General features: G+C 43.2%; 1 protein-coding gene across 4 annotated transcripts in view; it reads left to right on the forward strand.

Moving 5' to 3' along the window:
• mcamb (melanoma cell adhesion molecule b) overlaps window positions 1–27,498 on the forward strand; it is a 36,880-nt gene that overhangs the window by 5,606 nt on the left and 3,776 nt on the right. For 2 of the 4 annotated variants that reach the window (XM_078284372.1, XM_078284374.1), the window contains exons 2-13: window positions 20,214–20,338; window positions 20,453–20,684; window positions 20,857–20,927; window positions 21,107–21,194; window positions 21,349–21,528; window positions 22,131–22,258; window positions 22,641–22,776; window positions 22,979–23,094; window positions 24,271–24,412; window positions 25,188–25,315; window positions 25,908–26,049; window positions 26,357–26,413. In XM_078284372.1, the coding sequence (XP_078140498.1) occupies window positions 20,214–20,338; window positions 20,453–20,684; window positions 20,857–20,927; window positions 21,107–21,194; window positions 21,349–21,528; window positions 22,131–22,258; window positions 22,641–22,776; window positions 22,979–23,094; window positions 24,271–24,412; window positions 25,188–25,315; window positions 25,908–26,049; window positions 26,357–26,413 (1,545 nt within the window). The remainder of the gene's footprint in view (window positions 1–20,213; window positions 20,339–20,452; window positions 20,685–20,856; window positions 20,928–21,106; window positions 21,195–21,348; window positions 21,529–22,130; window positions 22,259–22,640; window positions 22,777–22,978; window positions 23,095–24,270; window positions 24,413–25,187; window positions 25,316–25,907; window positions 26,050–26,356; window positions 26,414–27,498) is intronic. The other 2 variants (XM_078284373.1, XM_078284375.1) reach the window with 2 other exon arrangements.

The raw sequence follows: 27,498 nt of genomic DNA on the forward strand, positions 1-27,498 counted from the left end.
ACTGTTAACCGCAGGCAGGCTAAAATACCTTAGAGTGAGGCTGTGCAGCTCCTCCAGGTAACACATGACAGTTGTACAGAGTGACATCAGATCAGAGCGAAGTGAAAACACACACATCCAGAAAACTGTTTAGAAGTTAATGGATTTCTTAGTGTTAGACCATGAAAGCTAAAAGAAGCGCTACATGTGTTTTCAAGTGTTTTAATGGAAACAATGTTTTGATCCCGATGCTCGCTGCTGGACCATAGAATGGATTGATGCTGCACACTTGGGAGCATGATTTTTTAGAAGCAAAAGGTTTCCTTTTACTGTTTGATCTTCCTATTGATGTGAATAACATCCATTATCACCATTACCTGGGTCAATACAGCAGACCAGCAGTGGAGGTGGAGGGGTGGGGGGACAGTCAGCTGTTATTGGTGCAGAAAGCTCCCAGGACCCTGTGCTGTTGTCATCAGGGCCATGTTGTGTATGTGTTCAGCTCACTATCTAACTCCAAGTGGTTGCTTGTATAATGTAGCTCAAGCAATCAAACAAAATATGCAATCAAGGCTTGCTGAATGATATCTTTAACATCAACACTTTTTTTGTGCCAAAGCCAGTGGTCCTACAATTGTTTATTGTTCAGAGGGAAGGAAGGAAGTTGATATTCCGCCTTGTTCACTTCAGTTATCAGATAGGGGAAAATGCCACCCTTTCGTCAACATTTTTTCCCCAGTGGAAAAAACATTTTAAGTCATAAACTAGGTGGTTTCATCTGTCAGTCATCTTTTTACAGTGATTTTGTAGTTGCCACTGACGCACTGCTTTCAGAAAACTCAGAATTTCCCATTTCTTGTTGCACAAGGGTAAGCCTTAACACAATATCTGCCTTGTCTGCAGATGTGCAATGAGGCATTTCATCTGTAAGTCATATTAGATGGCCTCAAAGCGCGCCGGACAGCCTCGGTGTACTCTGATCTATTGCTCTATATTTGGCTGTAGGGCAAATCCATTCATATCAAGAGGTTTAGAGATCACCTTCAGATGCTAGCCTCTACCTAGCCGCTCCTCCACTGACTGTTACCACTTACGCTGCTCTTGCAGGTCTTTGAAGTTCCTCGAACAGGCAGACAGCTGCATACACCTGGTGCCCTCACAGTCCGCATAACACACACTCCCAGGGAGGCACAGGCTAGGCTCAGATTACTGAAGTTTTCATTATCACATAGACACACATGCACACACACACACACACACACACACACACACGCACACAGACCTTGTGCCCCCTCGGGTCTCAGTAGCCCCTTCTCCCAGCCACATTCTCTTTCTCAGCTTAATGATCCTTTGTCATCATGTTTTATTTTGCTCAAAGGGTCAAATTACTGTTTCACTGCTAGTGACACTGACACACTGCAGAACTTTGACTTTCTCTATTTCACTTTCTAGTAACACATGATTACATGCATGCAATTCAAAAGCATTTATCAACTGCGGTAATTATTAGAGAGAATAATGTTCATTATGTTGCTGCAGGCATTATGATGCTGATAGCACGGTGGTAGCTTGTGCCTCCCTTTCAGTTGTGCTATATTCATAACTTGCTGGTGAGTTGTGTTGCCCACAGGCACGCAACAGCTCAAAGTGATCGTCAAGAGATAAGCTGTAGGGAAATAAAGTTGTTAAAGTGGTTAAAGTAACAAACAGCTGGTCTTAAAGGTGTTAATAAGAGGATGAACTCATACATTTTCAGTCTGTCCTCTCTACAGAACGTAGAGAGAGAGTGACAGTACTAGAATTTGCTAAGTAGCTGCTAACAAGAAATAGAAAAAGAAGTGCAGTTTTGAGTTCTACTGATGCAGTGTGTTTCAAGGAGTTATATTAATGAAAAAACCTTCAGATTGTTCATCCAATATATCTGTAAAGCTCTTAATGCATATTGGCAAAGAGGCCTAGAATCAGATCGCACCAAAAAAGGGAAAATGTTGGTAAGGATCGAGCCACAACCAAAATACAATCCCATGAGGAATTTTTCTACATCTATGAATGCTTAGTTGAGTTCTAAACATTGTACATGCTGTAGGAAAGTAGGACATGGGCCTGTTCTCCGTCTGACATTTTGCATCCAGAGCACAATTCATTGGACAGGTACTGAGGGGCTGCTCAGCTCCAATGCCCCCATTTGGAAGTCATTTAGAAGTAGTGGAGAATTGAGTTTTATTAAGCTGGCAAGTGGAAAGCAGCTGGTATGCAGCGCTCGAACCCCGACTGAGCGCTGAACCCCTACCTGCTCCAGCGGTTTAACATTATGGGACGCTACACTATGGCCTCTCTAACGCAGTGCAGATATGCAAGGAGTTCATGGAAATACTGAGGAATGGATTGGACAGCAAGCACCTATCACCAAAGCTCTGAGAACTTTTTTTGTCTGTTTCAGTTCTGTCCATTATCAAACCTGTCTAATTTTCCATGCCTTATCATTGTCACTGGTTTGAATATATGGTTTGAATATGAAGCTGAGTATTTGCTCTTTCTCTTTCCGCTCCTGATCTTTCCCTGGACTTCTGGGGTAGCTTGTTGAGTGCAGCGAGGTTATTGTACTAAATGTAATTTTACCCCACAGAATGGCTTGCGAAGCTCATCTTGGGTCATGGTTAAAACAACAAACCAAACTAACTATACTATGTTGTATCTGCTCAGCAATAAACTCATGCTTCATCCTCCAGAGGCAAGACATTTGGGCTTTTATTTAGATAAATTAAGAGATGTCTGACCAGCCAAAAACATCAACATCATCGGTCAGTGAGGAGATTTTTCTCTGATTATGTAAGAGGTGGTGAAGAGGTGCAGGGGGAACCAGTCTGCTAGTCTGAGGCCGAGTGAATAATCACTTGTATTACATTTATATTCAATTTCTGCTTGAAATTTCTAACCTAAAATTAACCCTCACTCACGACAGTGCAAGCTGCGGAGAAATATTCTTGCAACATTGCTTTTGTCCTCTCCACAAAATTGCGTATGGATTTTTGGTGTGTTTTTCTGGCATACTTTGATGCACAAAAGTAATAATTGCAGTTTGTGTTTGGCCACAGAGGATCGTATCACTTTTTATAGGGCTCTAAAAGCAGATGGACCAGCTGCCTGCCCAACACCAGAATAGGCATAGAGACGGAAAGACTTGCAGAGAGGTAGTTTGGAGTTTGGACCATGGAGAAAGGATGGACAATATTCTATTCTATTCTATTCCCAGGTAGCGTCCGTGTTGCTGGTGTTAATGGGTCAACCCACAGGAGGCAGGCAGCTTTGCAAACAAACACTTAGCATGCCGGCAGCTTGTTACGACAGCGGCTTGTTTACGACTCTGCTGGACTTCTCAGACCTAAAAAGAAACTGCCCGCCTTGATTTCCACTCAATCCATTTGTTTTCAGCGTAGAGCGGAATCTAAGAATGTAATGAGAAGGCTAAACACACTGTTACGGTGTAATTTTGCCAGTCCTAAGTAATAGCTGTGCAGTCTACCTGAATGATATTGAATGTCTCCTCTGATTATTGCCAGTTTATGTTAGATCCGGACTGTAGAGAGGCTGTGGGTCGTCATCCTGCGCTGTTTCAGTTCAGTTTTATTCAACTTCATGTCGACTCCAAGGGCGAATTCTTTCTGTATAAATTTAAAATATTACTTGTAACTGAGATACACAGATACAGGCAGCCTAAAGCCAACCTGACAACCTGAAGATGTGGGTCACCATGGGAGCTAATAACCATGACAGCAAAATTACATTACATACATTATGTCATTTAGCAGACGCTTTTGTCCAAAGTACATTTTGTCAGCAGTAGTCTAACCGACAGTATATCACAGTCTTCATCAGCTAAGCCTTCAACAGGAATAAGTAACATTTGTAGAATCAGAGTTTCTTTTTTAAATTTTTATTAAGGGTAGAAGGGGAAAAAGATTGTTACATTGTTAAAAAATATTGTTTTCTAGAGTGGTACAATGGATTGAATGAATGAATGAATTTAAAAATGAATTAGATATTGACATTTCCATCCCAAACAAAGACCTTTGATTCAGAAATGCCCAATAATATCTAGTTGTTTATTTGCCACAACAACCAAGATAACTAGAAGGGCACTCGGAGAGCGCAGACCTCCGAGTGCCAGACCATTATTGGAGACAGACTTTTATTTTATCTGTACATAAAAGATGTCACAAGTGAATTTTGAATACAGTAGTCACATAATTTTATTAGTAAATATTCTACAGCACTTGAATCCATGTGCAGTTTCAATATTAAATGCTACCATATCTTTCCAACAGGATATGGTGATAATAATAAGGCAGGGTGAATGTTTTGCTTGCATGAGCAGTTTTTTAGGTAACAGTACAGACATTTGCCAATGCAGTGCAACCATTTTTGAGATCAGGCGTTTATTGGAAATGGTCCAATTTGCTTTCTCCCCTGTTCTGGGTCATAGGTTGCTTATTGGCCACAGACCAGCCAGTTGTCCAATCCTGTCAGTCACACTGACTCCGGTGTCAAGATGATTGGTTGGTACACAGTCTTTTGGCTTTAAGAAATAGTGAACATTCTTAACCCTTCCAAGGGTGTGGAGGTTTAATGAGATGGTGTAATCAACACCATCCACACTGTCACATGGGATATATGTGGGGCATGTGTATATTACATACATCCTACATCCAACATATTTCCAAAACTCATTAACTTTGTGTCATTGTCAAACTCACACACTTTGCTTAATTTATTGTAAGATTGTAAGACAACTAATTTGTCCCATTATACCACAAAATGTATTGCATTCCTATTGCAAATATTTGGTCTGCATTCCTAAGCTGTTGCTCATCAGTTGTCAGAGGTGTGCAGTGTCTCCACAGTTTATTTTTTTGCGATTAACATTTTTTATTTTGAAAAACGGTCACAGACAGTGTATTCATCAGTTATCCAATGAGCCAACATGACCTCCTGTTACATAAAAGGCCTATCTTGACCTACAGCTCCGAATAAAAAGGAAACAATTACCAGAGAGATAAGAAATATACAAAAAAAGGTATTTTGGTAAAGTCTGCCAATTTAGAAAATGGTTCCTTTAGATGTGCCGATTGCTGGTGTCTCCACTGTTTGACAAAAGACAGTTGCCAGAAGCTCTGTTTGTTCGGGCGCACAATATTTACATCCCACTTCTAATAACTTTGATCATTGGACAGTCTCTTTGGTGACGTACTTCACTTGTTGTCAGGATGTTGTCGGTTCATTTGTCAGTATGTCTGTGGTTACCATTCCATCATGAATAACATGATACCGTAGAAGGAAATCATTCAAAGCTTGCACACATCAGCCTGCAAACAGCTGCTCTAATGCTTTGAAAGCAAACATCTTGGTAGTACAATGTCTCCACAATTGTTCTCTTCTCCAGATCTGTTTTCTCAGACGGGGGTGATGTAAGCTAGCTCTGGCTGCCTCAGACTATTTTAGGATTAAAATGTGGTGCGATTATGTGCGCCAAATGAAATCCAGCTATTAAATATGGCTCTTGGCATGATTTCTGTGGTCTGGCTGGCTAAGTATGAATGTGGTCCTCTGATGATACAGTGCTGCTCTCCACAGTGTTGTTAATGAAGAGGGTCTGAGTGACAGCGCAAACAGAAATGCGAGCACAAACACAAATACGTATTCATGGGCGCAGGCGGATATAATGTTGTTAATGTTGTGTGGTCCAAACCCTTAGCTCTTGGTTTTCAGGTGGCAGGTGGTTAAAAACCCCTTAGTAAGAGCTACAATAAATCCAGTACCAATAAGATTATTTTGGCTTTTTCTGCCTTTATTTGGTAGACAGAGTACAGAAAGACAGATAAGATTGGGAAAGAGAGATGGGGTGACATGCGAAAAGGGTCCCAGGCCACCAGGACGCCTCAGAGGTCTGTTTTTATCCATTATCAGATGAATATCTCTAAAATTTTGTCAAAGAAGGAAGTTTTAGACATGAGCATCCAAAGAGCTGCAGGACATCCAGGCAGCAAATCCATGATATTGGCAAGCGTAAACAAGAATCCATCACAGACATAAATGCAACAGGATACAAGGCAGGATCTAAGTCAGAAGCTGAACCAAGGCCAGTATCTGAAGAAGAAGTCGTCTCTAACACTGATAAGATGGCAGGAAGACAAGGCTACTGAAGAAGGACTTAAGAAATTATCAATACCTAATGTATGTGAATGGACATTTCCGGATGTTGGATCCTCAGGGAGATGTCTTCCGAAGATTATCCCGAGTCCTAACCCTTCTGATATTGTCACCATTTGAGCATGACACCCAGGGAAAGATGCAAAATCTCATTTCACACATGCAATGCTGTTGCAACGCATGTGAAATTCTTCGCAAAGTGGCCAGTGAAAACCTTGTTGTCTGGCTGATTTCGTCCTGCATGATGTACAGTGAAGAGAACAGTTCACAGCATTGAGGAGGAGAACAGGCCATGTGCTTCAGATTTGTGAGGTGAAACTGAATGTCAATATGAAACAAGAGCAGAGGCGGCTATTTCAATCTTCCTCAGCCCTCTGTGATGTTTTGCACTTTGGTGGTCAAGATACTGTATTCTATGCGAGGGAAAATCACTGCAGATGGTTTGATATCATATAGAACATGTTGCACAAAGCCTAGAAAATATTATCATGTTGGTTTGAATAAAGATCATTGATAGTGGCTGCAAAGGAATGAAGAATGATCTCATCCGTAGACGTCGACTCAATCATCGGCTGCTACGCTTTGATTTCTGGTGGAGAAGTCCATTGCTGAGGCCTCTCTTCCATCCTGGCACTGTGATTTATGTGCTCCTCAACCCCTTAACTCTGCTCTGAGGTCAAACACACACAGAGCGCTCTCTGTCCCCCTGGTAAGTGTTGCCGATGTGAGAAAAACACTCACTGCTCGGCCAGTGGAGGACCAGTGGAGGCCCCACCTCTCCACACTGCTCTCTCTGTGTATTTGCTTTTATGATGGAGATGTGATAGAGAGTGTGATAAAGATGAGACTCCAGTGCTGCTCTTTTACCAGGCGCCGTGGATAATTGCTGTAGAGGGCCAGCTCCTCTCCCTCTGGCAAGTGAAAGTGATATATATCAATAATATAATGTTGTGGACAGTGACTGATGTGTCGCAAGAAATGGGACTGGAGGTTGCAACTAAGGCAGGATGATGGGCGTTGGACTGAGTGTTAGAGCTGAAAGAAAATTGAAATCGCAATATGAACTTCTACAATTTCCAAATCGCAGAGGCTGCAATTAATTGGTTAAGAGAAGGGCGTCCAAAATAGATTTCTAAACAAGGTGTTTCAGTGCTCTGGGTAATCTTTGGTCCATGAATCCGCTGTACGCTATTGGTGAAAACCTTTCATCACACTCAAACTCAGTAAATCCTGCACACTGACATCTATTTCTTTTTAACGAAATCACTTTTCTTTAAACAATTTTAAAGTTCTAAAAAGTTCTAAAAAGACAAGAATAACTTGATATATGAATTGATGATTTGAATCGTAGTTTAAATTGCAGTTGTAATATTCTGTCAAATAATTGCAATTTTATGTCAATATCGTTCAGCCCTACTCTGTGTGGCAGGGTGGGGTTGGGGGGTAGGGGGTCTTGGTCTGGAGTGGACTTTGTTTGGGGGAAATCTTGCTAGAAAGAAGACTAGGGCAGACGCAGAGGATTGAGCTGAGAGCCTGAGTCAACAGGCTCCAGGTCCAAGTCTGAACTGTGAAGCTTCTGCTGCTTCAGATTCTGTTTGAGCCCTGGATCTGAAGTCATCCTGTGGGAGCGGGTCTGACTGGCATAAGTGGAGACCAGACGGGATCGCTTGGTCTTTTGTCAGAATCTCTGCCTCCTCCTATTCTCCCATGGTTCAACGCCCTGCTTAATAATAGATGTTGTTTTCCTGAAACAACGCTCTGTGCTGATCTAATGCACATTAGGACCCTTTTAACCTAATGCAACCTATCAGGCCTGAGCCGCGACACTGCCTCGCTGACTCCACAGAGGAGACTGATGTGGATCCTGTGGCTTCACAGTGTTTAGTTACAGTAGATTACTGGTGACGCGACTGTTAACTTTTATGGTTTGCACTCTGGCTTTAGTGTTTGTCTATGGGATAACTAAGGCCTACATTTATAGGGTTTTATCCTCTATCAATCTATGTTTTCTGTTATCAATCTATGCATCAATTTACATTTTCTAAATTATTTTTGCATCACAGGTTGTGTCCCTTCTGTTTGAGCTGCGATTATTGAGAGGCTTTTTCCACCTAGTCACACCAGACATTCAATACCAAGTGAGCTGTTATGATTTGATTCAGTTCAATTCAATCCATTTTAATCAGCATTCCTCGTGTAGAAACAGCTGATGCAGTAAAAAGAGATCATTGTTTTATCTGGTTGCTTCATCATGCTGTAGAAATACCCAGGAGCTCAGAACACAACATGTGAGATATTCAAACCGCATGTCCTTTTTTTATTTGTGCTTAATGAACAGTCAAAGCTTTGTGAGAACTTGAGATGCTGCGAGTGTGATTAAAATCATATTTGTCTGGACAGCTTGATAACAAACATTTTCACCCATGGCCAGTGCTTAATTTGTAGATGATGAGGTCCCGGAACACCAAGGGGTCGGTGTTCCCGCGAGTCGGTCTGGAGGGAAAAGGTTCCAGAACATATCAAGACAACAAGCGCATTGGAGGCACGGTGGTGCTCAGTACAGCCATACAGCTTACTGTAGATCAGCCTAAACATTACTAAATGACCGACTATATGACCTTAGAGCTCCAACTACTGGGGACTTATAACAATATTTGATTATTGTATAGGCTACATAATGCTCATTTTGCCCAAAACGATGTTTTTACAAACCTGCCCTTCAAGAAGTGGACTAAAGATATAACTGCACTGTGCACAACATAAAAATGCCCGCATACTTGGCTGTGAGATATCCTAATCATACATAAACACATCAAGGAAACTGCAATGGCTTCAACCATTTACCAGACAAATTCTGGTTTGAGTAGTTACGCATTAATATTCAACACAAATACTTTCATAGGATATCTATTTTGAACGTAGGAAACAATGTCAGTGAATAATGAAATGACAGAAATAAAACGTGCCATGGTCATGCCATGCAGCTAGAAGTCGGCCTAAATGCGATACTCAGCTGGACCGCGCTGGTTTTGAAATGCCCACATTGATGTGGGGCTTACAGCCCTTCACCTCACCTTCCTCACCGTCATTCAGCCTGCTTTGCCCATACTTTATGTGCAAACAGGACTTCTTCAGTGCTTTGGTTATAATTTTATTACCGAGTGCTAAATGAAAGTGTGTCTATTTGCATCGGCTCTGAAGGCAGACTGAAATCAAATATTTGCACTATCCATTTTCACCATGGTCTACTGGTCATATGTGTGTACATTTACATGATATACAGAGGCAACAGGGAATGTGGTTGATTTTTTTTTTAAGATTTGCATAAGGATTATAAAACACAAGATTGCCATATTGCATATTGATGTGTAACACAAGAGCTGTCAGATCTTTTCCTTTCCTTTTTCTTTTCCTCTTTTCCTCTTCCTCCTTTACAAAGGTGATATCTCTATTTGATCTTTGGCCCAAAGCATGTACAGATACTTCCAACACACACACACACACACACACACACACACACATATATCCACAGACACACACCTGCACACACACACACACACACACACACACACACACACACAAATGGATGTATTGTCACAGACCAGCAGAACATCCTTTTGTAATTCATTCATGCCACATTCAGCGTGCACCAAAAAAGGAGAGAGCTGCTGCCGAATACCTTATCCTGTGAGTCGATGGGCAAATAGCTTCCTGTGTGTGTGTGTGTGTGTGTGTGTGTGTGTCTGTCTGTCTGAACTGTGCTTGCTAGCTTCCAGAGCGTTCTATCTTTAGCCCGTCTATGCCAGCAGCAAGCAACGCACATCTCATACTTGTGAAGCCATGTCATGGGACCCCTCTCTCTCTCTCTCTCCCTCTCTCTCTCTCTCTTTATCATCACCACCAATGCCGCACAAAAATACCGTCCCTGTTGGCCTTTCCCATACTTCTGCGCAGCTTGTGTTATTTTCTTTCTGCCTGCTTACACAGTGGCTGATTTGGAGACTGTTTTTTTGGTCTGGGACGTGGGAAAGGGGATGGAGGGGACGTTTGTACCACCATGGGAGCAGGCATGAGGGGAGAGGCCCACTGAGATCCACTCAGAACACACACACACACACACACACACACACACACACACACACACACACACACACACACACACACACACACACACACAGGCATGGCACACACATAAGCACAGAATTGAAAGATGGCAGCGATTTTTTGTCATTTAACTATGTTGTTTTAATATTAGAGGAGTCGTGGAGTTGGACATGGGAAGCTGACCACATCTCACATAAGTCAGAAGTCAGGCACAACACATATTTTATGTGCGGGGGGGTGGGGGGGTATATCAAAATAGCTGGGTTTGGAAACTTTGAGTAAAGGGGAGTGGGTCTTGTTGCCAAGTATTTATCAAAGGCTGGGGAACAGAGTGAACTCTCTTTGGTGTGCGTCTGCTGAAGGAAGACCAAAGAACCGCTTATCAAAGAGGGATTAGCCTGAGGTCAGTGAACCTGTGGTGGTCTACTGTTCACAGCTGTGATCTGAGACGGCTCCAGCCTCGTTTTGATGCTAGTCCAACACTCTTTAAAACTAATCCAGAACTGCTCCCTTGACAATTTTGAACATACATCGCATATGCACATAGATGATATTTGAACCATGCAGTTGCGGTATGAAGTGTGTCATTCCTGCAGTTCATCCCTGCTCCCAGGAGAAAACGTGCTGTTTTTTAACCTTTATTCATCCGGGGAAAGTTGACTCTCCCTGTATGAGAGTTGAATCATGCTGTTTTTCAGCACCTCCACACTTCACACTTCATACAATTACACACATTCGCACCTGCTCTGCCTCCCCTTGCAACCACAGTCTTCTACTGATGGCCACAGAGCAACTGAGTGCCTGGCTCAAGCGCACCTTTCTTGTACTGTAGTTGTTGAGGGAAGCAACAGCTTTTCTCATTTGCTTTCCCCACCTAGATTTGGGTCTTCAGCTGCCATCCCTCTGGTCACATGCCTGCTTCTCATACCTCTAGGGCACCGTCACACCCATCAGAATTAACATTATTATAATCATCACTAATATTTATGGGAGATCCAGCCAAGGCTTTTAACAGTGGTGATTCACTGGAGTCTGGAGTGCTGAGGACCGAGCCGGGTCTGGCCTGATCTGATCTCTGCAACAGGTGGTCCGCTGAAAGGGAATACAGAGTGGGATCAGCCTCACCAGGGGAAATCAGAGCGACTCCCTCTCCGTCTCCCCCGCTGTGTGGTCCAGTCTGATCCTCCCAACTGTATTTACTTTCCCTCTATCCTCCGTCTCCTCTGCCTTTCTAAATCATTAATTTTGATGGCATGTTGAGTGGATACTGCACGCCTTCGGCTCCAGCACCCTGGGGATTGCTGTGTGTGTGTGTGTGTGTGTGTTAGGAAAAGTGGCTGGCAGGTCAGTGGGACATGCCGACCTTGCCTTCTCTCAGGCATCGTGGGAATGTGCAGTCCGCTGTGGTTTGTGCAGCTGCTGCTGTCTGTCTCATTGTCTCCTGCACACAGCAGATAAAACATCACCTGAAACTCACACAGGATCCACACACTAGACCGATCCTGGACAACTTACAGTAGTTTCTACAGACGTGTTTCCTATAGATCTGAAAAGTTTGGATTTTCAGGTTTTTTGGCTATGTATATGGAGCCATTTGGCACCGATAGATGACATCTGGATTACTACACTGCACTCTACCTATCTCGATCCATTCACATCTAAAACAAATTCCTCTGGCGTCTAGTTTCTAGATGCTATTTCTGAATGGTGCTATTGGCTGGTGCTGTCTTCTTCAGCAGAGTGAGGGAAGAGCGGGAATAGAGCCATGACAGTAGTGATATCCAGCTCAACCCAAGGTCACCGCACCGAGAACTAGCCTCAGCAATGTCTCTTTGTGCCTTTGTGACTTTAATTAGGTCTCAAGAGTCCTCATTTATAAATGAAAGCTTTGATATGATAACTGGCGAGAGCTAATGCAAGTGAATAGAAAAAGTCCATACATATTTATGAGAAAAGACAAGAAATGAAGAGTAAAATATATTAGGGCCATGGTGTCTGGGGTCCCTGCTCATTAGCACCATCACACACCTGGGATCAAAGAAGCTGTCAGTTCTCTTTGCAGCATTATAGCCACAGGATTGCTAGATGGATTTCCAAATAGCATAACAAAATCTTCAGTGTTAAAAAGTAATGGCTGCAGAAATCATATCTATTTATCACCAGGGTGTTTACTGTAGAACATCTGACATTCTTTCATTTGAGTGGCTTATGCATGGCAACTTAAATTCTGTTGCATGTTCACTTCATGGAAATGGAGTATGCCTGCCTTGCCAGAGCCGTGTGATGGTATGTGTGGGATTCATGAGTCAGTCCTTTGATGGTTCTGAGTGCCTTATTAAAGGCAAGTGCCCTCTGTGGTGTGTGTTAAAATGCCTTGGGGTGCGTCACAGGACTAATGTGATTGATGAACGTCTGACAAGGCCCACAGTGTTTACATCTTTAGGAATGTCTTATAAGATTCTTTTACACCGTTTAGCCAGGGCAAGTTGAGCTGAGCTAAGTGTGGCTACTGTTCTGCTGATGGATCCATGTAGGGGGACGACTAGGGATCGGCCTGCATCTCCATCTGACTCCATCTGTCCATCAGGCCAGGTGATACCTCAGATATCTCAGACATCACTGGTCTCATTTTGATGAAACTTGGGTGGATGATGCATCTTCGCAATGTGTTGCCGCATTTAAAAATCACACTGATTGGCATAATGTGGCTGCTATAATTAAAGGACACATTTTTTAACTCATATGTGATATCTCAGCCACCACCGGTCTAACGGAACTCAGATGGATGATGCATTTTGGCACTGTGTTCTGGTGTTTAAAAAAATACACTGATTGGCCTGATGAGAGCATTATGATTAAAGGTCAAAATTTCAAACTTTGAAAGGCCATAACTGCTGCACCACCAGTCCCATTCTGATGAGACTTGAAGTGATGATGCATCTTGCTACTGATTATCCCAAAGAGGGCCTGCGTCATTCATGGGGGACGACAATATTTGCATGTTTGGTGCTTGGAAGTGAAGTATTATGCAATTTCAATCAGAAAGACTACCTAAATCATTCATTCATTCATGCTTTCTCTTTACCTAATCCGAGTTGGCAAACACTCTCCCCCCTTTATCCAGAGAACCAATCAAAGTTAGCCGTCACTTCCCTCTCTTTTTCAGAGCCAATCGTGAGTCTAAGGAGTATAAACACGTCACCTACTATGCTATTGTGCTACTCACAGAACTATGCTGTATGCTGCTGTCATTCCAGTCACTGTCCTTACCTTCGTCACCATCATGTTTCATGTCATGAATAAAGTTTTTCATTTGAGCATTCATCCATCTCTCCTGATTGAACTATACTTGAGTAGAAAAGCAGAATCAAAAAAAGATTTTTAATACCAGCCATGCAGTTCATTGGTATGCCAAGGAGCCAGAGGCTTGATGGTTTGACGTCAGTGAAAGGTGGTGTTTTTCTGGGACACTTGTATAAACTTAACAACCTGCAATTTATCAGTAGAAATGAAAGTGGAAGGTCGGGGAATGGTAGTTTGGAGTTGACAGTGGCATTGTGAACCTCTCTCAGTCACTCTCACCTTAGTGGCTGCGTTAGAGATAGAGTGACAGTCGTTATCTTCAGCTTGGTACCATTTCTGTCTGCTTGCCAGATACGTGTACTGTTGAAGGATTAGTGTCATGAATGTCAGAAGCTACAGCAACTCTCAAACACAGCACAATACACCCGGTATAAACCCAACCGCCCTCTTCTTCGCACATCTAGCTCTCCATCTGCCGCCCTGTTTTCTCCCCCTTTACCCTCGCTCTACTTCTCTCTTTTATTTCTCGTATCCTCTCTTGTTCGTCTTTTATCTCTCTTGTTTTCTCATGTAAACTCTACACTCTATTCAGCCTGCTCGGGCCTATTTACATCGTACAAAGAGCAGCCTGACTGAGGCACTGTTTTCCCATGCTCCCTCTCTCACACCCAGTCCTGAAGTAGGGCTGCTATTTCTGCTGCCGGTCGGGTCAACGCACCGCAATTCTGCTGTATCATGTAAGCAAACCAGCTCGATAGGCCATTGTTATTCTTAGATGTGACAAGGCTGGAAACACGTCGGCGAGTTGTCACTTCATATTACGGCAATCTGGTTTTAACTAACATACCCCGAGGCATGGCTGTTTCTCAGTAAAAAACTAATTTAATGTAATTGTGATTGCGGTTTGTCCTCGTTACTTTTTTAAGTGGACTAAACTGATGCCCCCACATCTCTGCTGCTTTTGCTGCCTTTACGTTCACTGTGTTTCTCAGCATTGCTCTCACCTGACAGGATAAGCTAATTGGCGAAGTAATTAAAACTAGGTTCATGACTGAAAACACACACAGACACACTGCTGTCTGTATTTCTCTATCCTCCTTTCCTCCCTTTTAATGTAATATTCACACTCGTCCTCTCATGCCTGAGTTCGGTGGAGTCTCAGTCTTTTCTTCAGAGAACATGACAGAAGAGCCCCAGTATAAATTAAACATGAATGGACGTCTTAGCTGGGGAATCCTTGGTATGTAAATATTAATACAGTACCTTCTAAACTAGCGATGGTTGAAACAGATTATATAAGGACACTCAGTAATGCAAACAAAACTGCTTGCTCCGCCGCTTAGATTAATGGATTCTGGAGTAGAGAGTCGCCTGCATCTGCCCATTTGGAGAGAGAGCAGAAAAGCCGTCTTTGAATCATTAAAACAACTGGATGGAGAGTAATGAGTGAAAAACAGTAATGTGGGATGTGTGTCATGTGCTAGTTTCTTTTGGATGATTATTGTAAAGCGTGTAATGATGTGCTTACTGCTGGAGTCATGTCTCCAGGTCAGGGTCACTACTCGCTTGCCCCAGGGATTAGTGAGCTATGATTAAGAGACTTTTTGGTATGAATGTGCGTGTGTGTGTTTATACCAGATTCCCCTGCACTTATGATGGGTTCGTCCCACCTCACGGCTCCCAGACACCAGGGCTGAATGGTCTCAGGTTGTGTGTGTGTGTGTGTGTGTGTGTGTGTGTGTGTGTTTAAGGGATCACCCTGTCAGCCGCCACAGCTTTGATCTGGAATTAGAGATTGAGATTCAAGCAAGTACTTGTTAATGTTTTTTTAAAGATCAGTAGTGTGCCTCGCCAGTCTAGTAAAATGATTTGATAATTTTTGTTTGTCGTTTTTGCTTCATTTGACATTCTACAGTTGAGAAAGAGATAGGTAAGATAGTGAAAAGAAAACGGCTATTTGATTTGAATGCCAGTTAGTGTATTGGTGAACCTCCTCTCCTCTCCTCTCCTCTCCTCTCCTCTTTCTCTCCTCTCCTTCACTGTTGACCATCTGCGGTCTGGGCCAGTTGCCAGCACAGACAGAGGGAGCGCAGGTCGACTGCAGCGTGTCCACTAAACCTTCATGGTCAGAGACTCAAAACACATTACGGCCTTTGAACAACCAGATGCCATTTCTCATCTATCTACTGTACCTGTCGCAGTGATGCTCAATGTGTCTGTTTGAAATATACATTGGTACCATAAATGTTTTAAAATACATACTGATTTAAGATAGTTGACACTCCCCCCTTCATGTTCGCCCATCACACATCACATGATGACAGTTTTTTCTATTTATAGTAGGTTTTACTTATACCAAGAGGTTTTATAGGTGTTGATAAGGAGCCACAGAAGCACAGAAAGCCAGACAGGAAGCTTTGTTATCATCGCTCTCTACAGACCAGACAGTGGTTGTTATGTCTAACAGCCAAATCAAAGCCTTTTGTCAGGATACACAATGTCTGTGATTTGGCTTCCCCCTCGAGATTGAAGCCTTATCCCATCTGCCTCCACTCTCTTTCATGAGGAGTTGGGTTGGGGCTTATTTTGTCTTATCTTTAAGAGCGCCTAGCTTTGTCGTGTCTTTGAATGCAACCCACCTCCTCTGTGCGTGGAGTTGTGTTTTAGAAGGAACAGCTGAAGCGAGACTTTTGTTTTGTGTTTAGGCGTCACCTGCAGCCTTGAGTCAGATCGTCACATCAGCAGTAGCTGCCTCGTTACAGCTGCGGAGCGACTGGAGCTCTTTGAAGCTGCTGTCTCTGTGGCAGAGGAGACTGCCAACACAATCATCACTGCTGTCAGACTAATTGAGATGTGTGTGTGTGTGTGTGTGTGTGTGTGTATGTGTGTGTGTGTGTGCTTTTGTCCCAGACTCAATTAGCTATATAAATCGGAGGCAAGTAGCCTACCTCCTTTTAACTGGTATGTTTCTCTGGTATTTTTTCTGTGTATCTGTGTTTCTTTGACTTTAAAGTCACAATGAAATGACATGACTCGCTTCCTTAATTTGATGTATTTCCTTTTGAAACAGGATATTTGGGCGGGACATAACATAACATGGGGAGGGGTGTAAACCAATGGGTATCAGTTAGAGAGAGACAGGCAGAGGGGCGGGATTGTTCAAAAATCTGTGATACCGTTTTCCAGGAAGTAAATGTAATGGGATTTTGATATAAAAATACAAGAAAATAATAATTTTTGCATTTATTGTTAAATAGGTGTATATTATGGCATGGAAAAAGTAATAAGGTAAACGAGTCATTTTTCATGTCATTGTGACTTTAAACATTGCTATTTTTGAAATAAGGGATTTCCTGTCTCTCTGTGGTGTGGGAATCCTGTCATTAACTGACATCACTGAGTTTGCCTTGGGGCAGATGTTGAGCCATTTGTTTCCCAACAAGTCATGCTGCAGCATCGTGTGAAAATTAGACTTTTTGTCCCTTTTGTCTGTTTTCTGTCATTGCTATTCAAATTCCGTTGCCACGACCCGGCACTGTCCATATGTTCTAAATTACACTCCTCTCCTCTCCTCTCCTCTCCTCTCCTCTCCTCCTCTCCTCTCCTCCTCTCCTCTCCTCTCCTCTCCTCTCCTCTCCCCTCCTCTCCTCTCCTCTCCTCTCCTCTCCTCTCCTCTCCTCTCCTCTCCCCTCCCCTCCTCTCCTCTCCTCTCCCCTCCTCTCCTCTCCTCTCCACTCCTCTCCCCTCCTCTCCTCTCCTCTCCTCTCCTCTCCTCTCCTCTCCTCTCCTCTCCTCTCCTCTCCTCCCACACATTCCCCTCTTGGGGAAATCACACACACAACATGTGGAATTGCTCTCTCAGGGTCAGACGCACACTCTTCAGGAGAAAGCATATTGTTTGTTAAAGGGAGCTCATAAAGCTGGAGAGACCTCGCTTTCCCACCGCGCCACTATTGGAGGGTTTGCTTGGCTGTTTGTGTCATACAGATTTAAGGCTGTTATCCAATCTGCATGGACTCCAATATCTACTTTCTCATCAGCAGAAAGGATCGATCTGAGGCCCTGGGATGCCAGCTTCTCTGATTGACTGTATACATACGGTAGATGCACTGTGGAGATGAATATTGGTAGTGTGGTGGAAATTTCCGTAATAATAAAAAGAGACTTGGAGATTGAGAGATGTCTTTTTGTTGATCTTTAATGCTTGCAAGCAGGCCAATGTCTACACAACGAGTGTGTGAGACAAAGAGCGAAACAATGAGCTTTGTCCATCCTTCTTATAATCATGTAGGAGAGACAGCTGAGTCATGAGAAGTCCGGCACATTCTTATACTTGAAACATTCTACGATTAGGGAGCATCTGTGCAAGACAAAGATAAACGGGCTAGACTTTCCAGGGTCATCTTCACACAGTAGCCAGTGGAAATGTACTGAGAGCATGAGAGCAGACAACATAGAAATAAGACAGTGCTTAATGCATAGAGAAATAGAATGGTATAATATAATTTCCACTACAGGTAGAATAACTAATGAGATTTGATTACAGTAAGATTCCCAAGAGCAAACACGTATAGCCTCCAGTAACTCAGCTCTAGCTACAATCCAAGCCTTGTACAACCATCAGACAGGGCGGGGCCAGAGTTTGGGAAACTGCTGGTTTGAATTGAAAAGTACAATAGGAGAATATTTGTATCCCCTCCGCACACTACCCATGGCCCTTCCTTAGCTGGAGCAGGGGATGCTGCGAGTGAGTCAGCGTTGTCCTGTCGTTGCTAATGGCCAGGAAATGTCTTTGTCGGAGAAGCTAATTGGATTTCTTTAACAGGAAAGCATCCGTCCGGCTCCATTAGCCGGCGGTAAACAGCAACACACAGGAGAGGGGAGAGGCAGGTGGGAGAAAATGAGGAGGGAGAAATGGAAAGGGGGAGTTTGGACTGAGATGGGGAGGTGGAGAGAGGGGGGAAGAACTGGGGGAGTGAAGGAGAGAGGGAGGGAGGCATGCTTACTGTAGATGCAGGTCAAGCAGCAGCCAGAGGTGGAGGGGTGGAGGGAGGGGAGCAGGTTGAGGGTTTAGTAAATGTTTACTGTGTGTGCAGATGAAGATGGAGTGAGAAGCATGGGGCGAAGTAATGCAGTGACAGGTAGTTGGGTAATGAGGTAATGGAGCGTGGAGCAGGGAGCGCTGGTATTTTGTTGGGATGAGTCAGGCAGAGAATGATATTTCTCCTCTGTTGTTTGCATTTGCATCATCTTGCATCATCTTAACAAGGCATTTTACTTTTGGGTCTACTACTGTGTCTTAAAATTGTATTTTTCTTAAGACAATTGAAAAAATCTGCCAGTGGGTTGAGGTAATTTCACTTGTTTCCAAAGCAAATCAACACGTTTCAATAATCACTTGGATGAAGTGTCTTTTGATACCAGTTATGATAGAGTCCTTATTCTACATTGTTTCAAGAATTTTCTAGAAATGATCTAGAAACAAGTGAAAACTACATTGGAAACAAGTTGTTTATCCCACTCCTTTAGCAGAATTGTTATTGTTTATGGAATATGAAGCTAAAATTCATTTTTGCTGTGTGGTGGTGTTTAAGTGAGGTCTTATTTTTTATTATTTAAGTATTTTGTTCCATACAAGTTGAGTTAAGAACAAATCCCTATTTACGATAACTGCCCAGCAAAGGGGAAATGCCTCTGGAGATGAAACGGATAGGGAGAAAATAAAAATCAGTGAAATGCAGGACACTAGATGAAGCTCATCTACATTCTTCTAAGAATTTCTCCCTTGCAGCAGTTGACGTAAACTGAAACCCCTCCCGCCATCGCTTCATTCACTTACCACTACCACGAGAAAGCCTTCAGTCACCAGCGTAATGAATAGGAGCACAAGCAACGGCTAAATCAAACCTGGCGGCCTCGTTACCTCCGGGCGACGCCTTTCTGCAGCTTCTCATACACGTATTGAAACACTGCGATGTGAAGTGTAATTGGGGGTCCGTCCTATAGTGGGATGCGTCACGCCGAGAGACCCTGGAAGGGGAAAAACCACTCATTCCTCAGACAGAGACAGAGAAGGAACAGAGGGGCTACTATGCTGCCTGTAAATTGAGCCTTTCTTCCTGTGAGAGGGTGACATACTGGAATGCAGCACATTAATGTGGACATGGGTGGGCTTCTCATTCCTCTCATAGCATCTCTGTCTTGCCTTTGACCCATCATGACTCTCTACTCTTCTTTTTTTTTTTTTCTCTCTCTCTGCCTCCCTGCCTCCTGTTCAGTTTATGTCATGGGTGTGTGGCTGGAGAATGTCTCAGTGTGTGTGTTTGTGTGCCATATTTCAACATGTGAGCTTCTCGCAGCGATAGAAATCATCAGTTAAAGCCGTGATATGAATTTCCAGGTTCTGACATATTACGCTATTTCTCTCTTTCGGGATTTTCTTGATTTTTTTGTAGAGATACCAACACTTTTTGTCTGTTTTGGTGGAAATATAAGGCCATAATGTGTTGAACAGAACCCACCAAGTCGCCTCTCTCTCTCTCTCTCTCTCTCTCTCTCTCTCTCTCTCTCCCTCTCTCCCTCTCTCTCTCTCTCTCTCTCTCTCTCTCTCTCTCTCTCAGCAGCATGGGCTGTAGTGGAGGTGAACATGGAGGACAGAGTGGAGGCGTTCAGAGGAGACACAGTTCAGATCACCTGCATGTTCACATCCACTGGCAGCGGGGATTTGATGGCACAGTGGCTTTATGTGAGTTTCATAAACCCCCCTACACCTACACACACACACACACACACACACACACACACACATACATGTGTGATGTTTATGTGATGCTTGACATGTCTCAACTTGGATCCGTAGATGACGCAGTTAGGTCTGAGGCAGAGAATCTACTACCAGGACACTACCATGAACATCATGGACCAAGGCACGCCGTTCACCGACCGGATCAGCGTCAACGGCTCCGGAGCCACAGGAGAGCTGGTGCTGACCATCACAGATGTGCAGCTGGAGGACGAGCTGGACTTCATCTGTCAGATCAACGGTGTGACAGCTGGGAATGGCGAGGGACGGACGCAGCTGAGGGTGTTCGGTAAGATTCAACCTGCGTGCATCATGTGTGTGTGTTTTAGTTAATGCTTTGAAGTAGCCAGAGAGGAACTGAGGGAAAGAAAAAGCTAAACTGCAGAGGAAACTGGTCGGTACAAAGCCAACACACTTAAGGCAACACGCTTAAGTCATACTTCTTCTTGATTCCTTTGCAGAAACGCCAGAGTTTCCTTCCATTGAACAGGTTCATACAGGGATCTGGGTCGGCAATGAGAACCCATCCAAGGTAAGAGTCTATATTGTACTAAAAGTCTGGACACCAGAGCATGGGAGTGATGCAAATTTCATTTTCAGGAAAAACTTATTTCTTTCAATTTCTTTTTTCGGTCTCCTCTCCCCTCCTCTCCTCTCCCCTGCTCTCCTCTCCCCTGCTCTCCTCTCCTCTCCTCTCCTCCTGTTCTGCAGATCGGGAGCTGTGAGGCCAAAAATGGTTTCCCCAGGCCCAACATCACTTGGTACAGAGACAACACGCCAATGCAGAACGTTCCTGATGGTGAGAACACGAATGGCTATAGCTTGAATATGGCTGGATATGGTTGAAGCGTTAAACATGTCTTCCTCTCAACTTCCATCTCTCTCCCTCTCTTGTCTTGTGTGTGTTTGCGTGTTTTTATGTGTGTGTTTGTGTGTGTTTTTGTGTCTCTCAGAGGTGACTGTGCTGTACCAAGTCACCAGGGAATCCAGTGGTCTGTTCTCAGTTAAGAGCGAGCTGAGTATGAAGGTGATGAAGGAGGACAAAGACGCTCTGTTCTACTGCGAGGTCAGCTACTTTGTCCCAGGAGGAATCAGGATGACGGAGACCAACCGTATTAACATCACTGTACACTGTGAGTTTTCCACATTCAAATATCAGCTATCGATTTTACTGAATACTGTCAATCTATACATTAAATATGTTTTATAAGCCACGAGTGAAATACCGATATCACTGTGTGTGAGTCCATGTGAGGAGTTTTGTTCCACACTGAAATATCCACCTTTTAAAAAAACATGACACCCACTCATGGCATGAAAGTTAAGCACATTATGGGTTAGTATTGAAGTTATCAGTCATCTTAAGGGACAGAATCATTTATGTTTTCCAAATGTTGCCTGATGAATTTCAGGTAGCAGATTTTTTCCAAAATGGATGTATAGCATTTTTGAATGAAACCCTTCATATATATTTTCAATTACATATTGTTATAAGGTCTGAAAAAGTGATTTATAAAGTCTGATTAGCCATTTATAAATCATGATATTTTTCTACAGATTGCCTTAATGGGAAACCTAACCGTAAAGTTCTGTCGCTTATGCATCAGAAGGACCCACACATGTTGAAAACAATCCACCAAAAGCCCAGTTATAACATCCTCCATCAACATCTCATGGGGTCTGAACGATAAACTTCCTCCGTGTGCCTCTATTTTATTTCCCATATCTGTTTCAGACCCCTCCACTGCCATCAGTGTGTGGGTGGAGTCACCCAAGGGTGAGATCAAGGAAGGAGACACGGTCGAGATTCAGTGCCGCGGCAACGGGAATCCTCAACCGCCCTTCACCTTCAAACATGAAGAAGTAAGAAACTCAGCCCTCTCATGTTCATCATGTTCACCAAAGGCACAAAGTAACTCAAACAGCATACTGTAGGCCTACTTTGTTGACTGTATTGTACAGTGTGTATGTCAGTATGTTGCTGTTGTCATGCGGAAACCTTGTAACAGTTTTATTTATATTTCGCTTCAATTGAAGGATTACATGCTCCTCTATGGGTTGAAAATAATTCTCTGACCTCTTGGGCTTATGCAAACCCATTGGATGTCGAAAATGGATTGTCATCAAGCTAAAAACGAGGCTGTTTTTCTTCCTGAAGGTTCCTGAAAGTTGTACTTTTGGAGGTTCGAGGTTTTCACTCGACAGCGACGATGTGTATTTAGCGGTCTCTTTTGTGTTTTTGTAGAATGAAATGACTCCGGACTCCAATGTGCTGGTGCTGGAGAATGTGACCCGTCTGAACAATGGACTGTACCACTGTGTCACCCTGGACCTGGACACTTATGAGGAGCTCATGGGGAATACCAGTGTGTTTGTCAACTGTAAGGACTATACATGGCCATGATAGCTGCACTTTGGCATTTTACCAATAGTACTTACAATAATACTTGATGTGCTTAACTTGATTTTTCTTTCTCTCTTACTTCTCTTACTGTCTCTTTTCTGTCTGTCTGTCTGTCTGTCTCTCTCTTTCTCTATCTCTTTGCTGTGTATTTGTGCGTGTGTGTGTGCGTGTATGTGTAGATCTGGATGCTGCTGTGGTGATGCCTGGAGACACCAGTGTGTTGTCCCAAGGAGAGGGGCTGAACGCCACCTGCAACGCCCTCTCTTCTCTCTCGACACACGCTGCCTGGTTTAAGGTCAGCTGCTACACACACACACACACACACACACACACACACACACACACACATACATACACATATACTGTATACAATCACACAAACATCAGGTTAAACATGAGCACTTCAAGGCTTGAAAACTCACTAATAGTACAAAAATCGGACAAAAATTAACTGAAATTAACCTTTTGTTTCACCTAAAAAAAGAATGCCAAGAATAATTACAATAATTAACATACTGTACAGTTTTCATAGAATATGCTACCCTGTTTTCAAAACTGTTGTCACCCTTGTGCATTCACTATGGCATTGTCCAGCTGTTAAGGGCCTCTGGGACGCAGCAAGAGATATAAGTCTATGTCTGGCTAAATGCTTGTTGGATTCTCAGCCCAGTGGCATTCATTGTAAATCTGCACAAAAAGTTATAGCACTGGCTATTGGAAAGTCAGGAAAGCTAATTGTTTAATATGAATTAGTGGTTGGAGGATTTCCTGAACCTTTTAAGCACAGGAAAGGCAGCATCCTCTCTCCTATCTTTGGATCGGGGATGGAATGGCTTATGGAACACAATAAGGTCATTTCTGGACTTCTCCCTATATAACATGGACTTTAGTTGACCTGCCTTTGCAGCAGTGTAATAATTGGGAAGGGAAGAAGAGGGAAAAAAAACAAAAAACAAAAACAAAACTATATTCATGTTTTGGAGCTATGCAGGTTTTGCTTTTTGGATCTTGTGCATGCAGGTGTAACTAAGTGCATACTATGTGTGCAAATAGCATTAGAAGAAGTTAAGCAACCAAGCAGCAGAGAACCAGAAGTTTAGATGGTAAACGTAACAGGCAGCCAATCAGGAGCCAGTCTGATACAGAGCGTTGATTTGATTGGATTGTTTTTGTTGGCAGTAGCTTGCCCAAAATGTTTGTGTATCCTGTTCAAAGACGAGTATTGTCTCAGTGGGCTGCTCAACTCAGGAGATCAGAATGACTGCAAAGCGGCCCAAGTCCAGTTCTTAATGTAGTTAGACTTGTAACATCAAACAGGGTTTGTAATTTCTCTGCACAGACGGGAGTAAAAACAAGGGAGTTCACTGAAGCATCCCCTTTAAAAACAGGTATAGTGTTAAGCCCTGCCTTATATTTGTGTGTGTACCTCAGTGTGTGTGTAAGCGAGCTTTTTGTGTCCTGGTGTGTGTAGAACGGCGAGGAGGTTTCGAAGGGACACACTCTGACACTGAAGGATGCTGCGTTCGACACAGCGGGGACGTACGTGTGTGTGGTGACGGTTCCTGAGATTGAGGGGATGGAAACCAGCGGGGTGCTTCGTGTTCTCGTCCAGGGTGAGCCTGATCGCAATTATACATTACATCTCTGCCCAATCAATAACCAATATCCTATTCTTAAGGTATTATTGTAGTGTAACCGATGAGCAACTACTTACCTAATGTAAGGGAGCAAACACTGACAAAGGAATAGGGATGTATAGCAACAAATTTAACACCAGGTATTATAGTTTACTTTTAGTTTGTTTTCACTGCAGGTTCAGGTTATAGTTTAGTTTTTATTTTTCTCAAATGTTTAGTTTTAGTTTAGTTTGTATTTAGTTTCAGTTCTAGTTTTAATATTTTTGGTAGGTAATGATAGGTAAAGGTATGATGATTGAAGTTCAAAACAGGTATTTTGTTTGCAACAGGTATTGTGTAATACAAACAAAAGCAAAACTCTTTTACACAACAACAAAAAGATGAAAAGCCCTAACCCTAAAAAACTTCACATACATTTTTATTTTATTTCAGTTTTACAAGTAGACAAGATAGTTTTAGTTCAGTTTCAGTTTTTTCAGTCTCATTTTATTTTTTCAGTTTATGACAATGTTTTTAACAAGTTTTCTTCTTAGTTTTAGTTTACTATAATGACAAACACAAACTTATATATAGTTTGCTGTAGTCTGTATTCTACTAATACAGTTCTACTAATACAATTCTACTATAATATTTCTGGAACTTTATGAGCCTGGCAGAACTTATTCTCAGGATCAGATTTAACATCGCGAAAGTTACAGTGTCCTGTTTCGTCTCTGTGGTTTAGTCTCTCTCTCTCTCCTCCGTCCTGCAGGCCCACCGGAGATCAGCGAGCCGGTGAACACGGCCATCGAGGAGAACGTGGAGAGCACGGTGAACCTGAGCTGCCACGCCCGAGGCTTCCCCACCCCCAGCATCACCTGGTCCTCCTCCGACGGACAGGTACGGGACAGGGAGGCTTCCTCTCAGATGCTCCTCTTGGATTAGCTACAACTGCAAGAGAAACTCTAACTGGACACGATTGCTTTTCCAAATGTCAACTCATTCGATTAGATCTGACTTGATTTTACTCCTTCGATCCCATTTTGGGAGGCGGAGGACCGTTCGTCCAGCAAACATGATATCGCTGATCTGATTTGGACGAAACTTGGCTCGATGATGCATTTTGTCACTGAGCTCTGGTGTTTCAAATATTACACTGATTGGCCTTATCGGGGCACTACAATTAAAGGTCAAAATTCCACTGATTGGCCTGATGTAGGCACTATTAACTGCTACACCACTGGTCCAGTTTTTATGCAACTTAGAGTGATGATGCCTCTTGTTACTTATTGGCCCAAGGGGTGCCTGCATCATTTGCAGGAAGACATGTTTACTTGTTTCACTTGATTTGAGACACAGGATGCATCAGAGTTGCATTGGATTCTGCAAATCTGACCTAGAAAAAAGTTAAACTTAGATGAAAACCACTCCCTTCCGTAGCACCACCAAGCTTATTGTTCTACTGTCTGTGTGTGCATCTACTTTCTGTCAGGTCCTGAAGACAGTGTCCCATAAAGAGACAGAGAATGGAGTCCACAGTGTGGTCAGTGTCAAGGTCACGTCTGACATCAATGCTTTCTGCAACGCCTCCAATGACTACGGCACAGACGCTATGGCCTTCAGCATCAAAGCCAGTGAGTTCCTGTATGCTCTTGCTGTCTCCGATTGTGTGTGTCTGGGTGTGTGTGTGTGTGTGTGTGTGTGTGTGTGTTTCTCTCTCTCTTAACCACCTTGCTTCCCCTTTCCTTCTGTCCTTGTTGTCTGTCGTTTTATTATCTACTTTTACCCCCTCGAGCTCTGCTATGGGCTGTAATATAATTTCAACCTTTCAGTCAGTAAAGTGGTGAGAATGAGCGGCTGTGTGGCTGTTGAATGTGCGTCCCTCCGCCCCCCCAGTGTGTTAACAGGGAGTGTCCTCCCTTTGCCTCTACCTGTTTTCAGTTACACTTACCACCACCACTCCCACCACCACTACCACTACCACTACCTCTACCACAGGTAAGACCACACTAATGTCACTCTGCCCTGCCTGCCTCTCGTCAGTCAAGTCAGATCAACTTAAAATAATCTAACTGAAATGCTTCACATATAGGAACAACAAAGAAAACCGCCAATGCCAAACAAAGGCCGAGGTCCCAGGAAAACTACTTGGCAGACACGCTGTTACCTCTAGAGAGAGAGAATGCCTCAATTGTTCATCAAGGGCATCCTCTGCATGTTCAGTATAATTGCAGTTTTAGATGGTTTACAGGCTTACTTTCATTCATGGTCTGGTTGTGCCGTTTTTCTATGAGTCAGACAGAAAGAATGAGAAAGGAAGAGAAAGGAAAACAAGAAAGCACCTGGAGGCTGAAGCAATTAGCGCACTGGCATCACTGAAAGGTTATTATGGCAGGGTTAGACTGATTAAAACCACTGTGGCTTCTATTGGGCTTTTATAGTTTTTATGGTTTATACCAATGAGCTCTGTTATTGCCGTGAGGTGTTTTATTGACTAATTGTAGGTGCAGCTGTTATGCTCTGCTGGGTGAATTATTACATGATAAGTATCTTTATTCGCTTTGATCTGGTCTTTAAATAGAGCTGTTGCAATTTACCAGAAGATGAAAACATTGTAGCCCGAGGAGAAGCTTTTCTTTATCCAAGAAAATTGAGTAAATAAGGCAGATAAGAATGAAAATTATTGACCTTTTGTTAGCTCCTGCATGCTCATAGAGTAGTGCATTACTGTTAGTGTTATGGCATGCACGTTCATACGCATCGGTGTAACTGTAGAAGGCAGCTGATGTTTAAAATGCACTCAGAGCAAGTCTCCTGACTCCCATTACGATGGCTGCTTTGCGTTCTCTCTCTCTCTCTCTCTCTCTCTCTCTCCCTCTCTCTCTCTCTCTCTCTCTCTCTCTCTCCCTCTCTCTCCCTCTCTCTCTCTCTCTCTCTCTCTCTCTCTCTCTCTCTCCCTCCCCACCCCCACCTCTAGCCCTCACTCACGTACGTCATGCCAGGAAATTTCCAGCTCCTCTGTTTTAGGTTGTTGTTTCTCGTGAAGCGCCAGTCAAATGAGATTAAACAGGCCTGCGAGGCCC

The sequence above is a fragment of the Centroberyx gerrardi genome, chromosome 6, assembly GCF_048128805.1.
Source record: "Centroberyx gerrardi isolate f3 chromosome 6, fCenGer3.hap1.cur.20231027, whole genome shotgun sequence".
Taxonomy (NCBI): Eukaryota; Metazoa; Chordata; class Actinopteri; order Beryciformes; family Berycidae; genus Centroberyx; species Centroberyx gerrardi.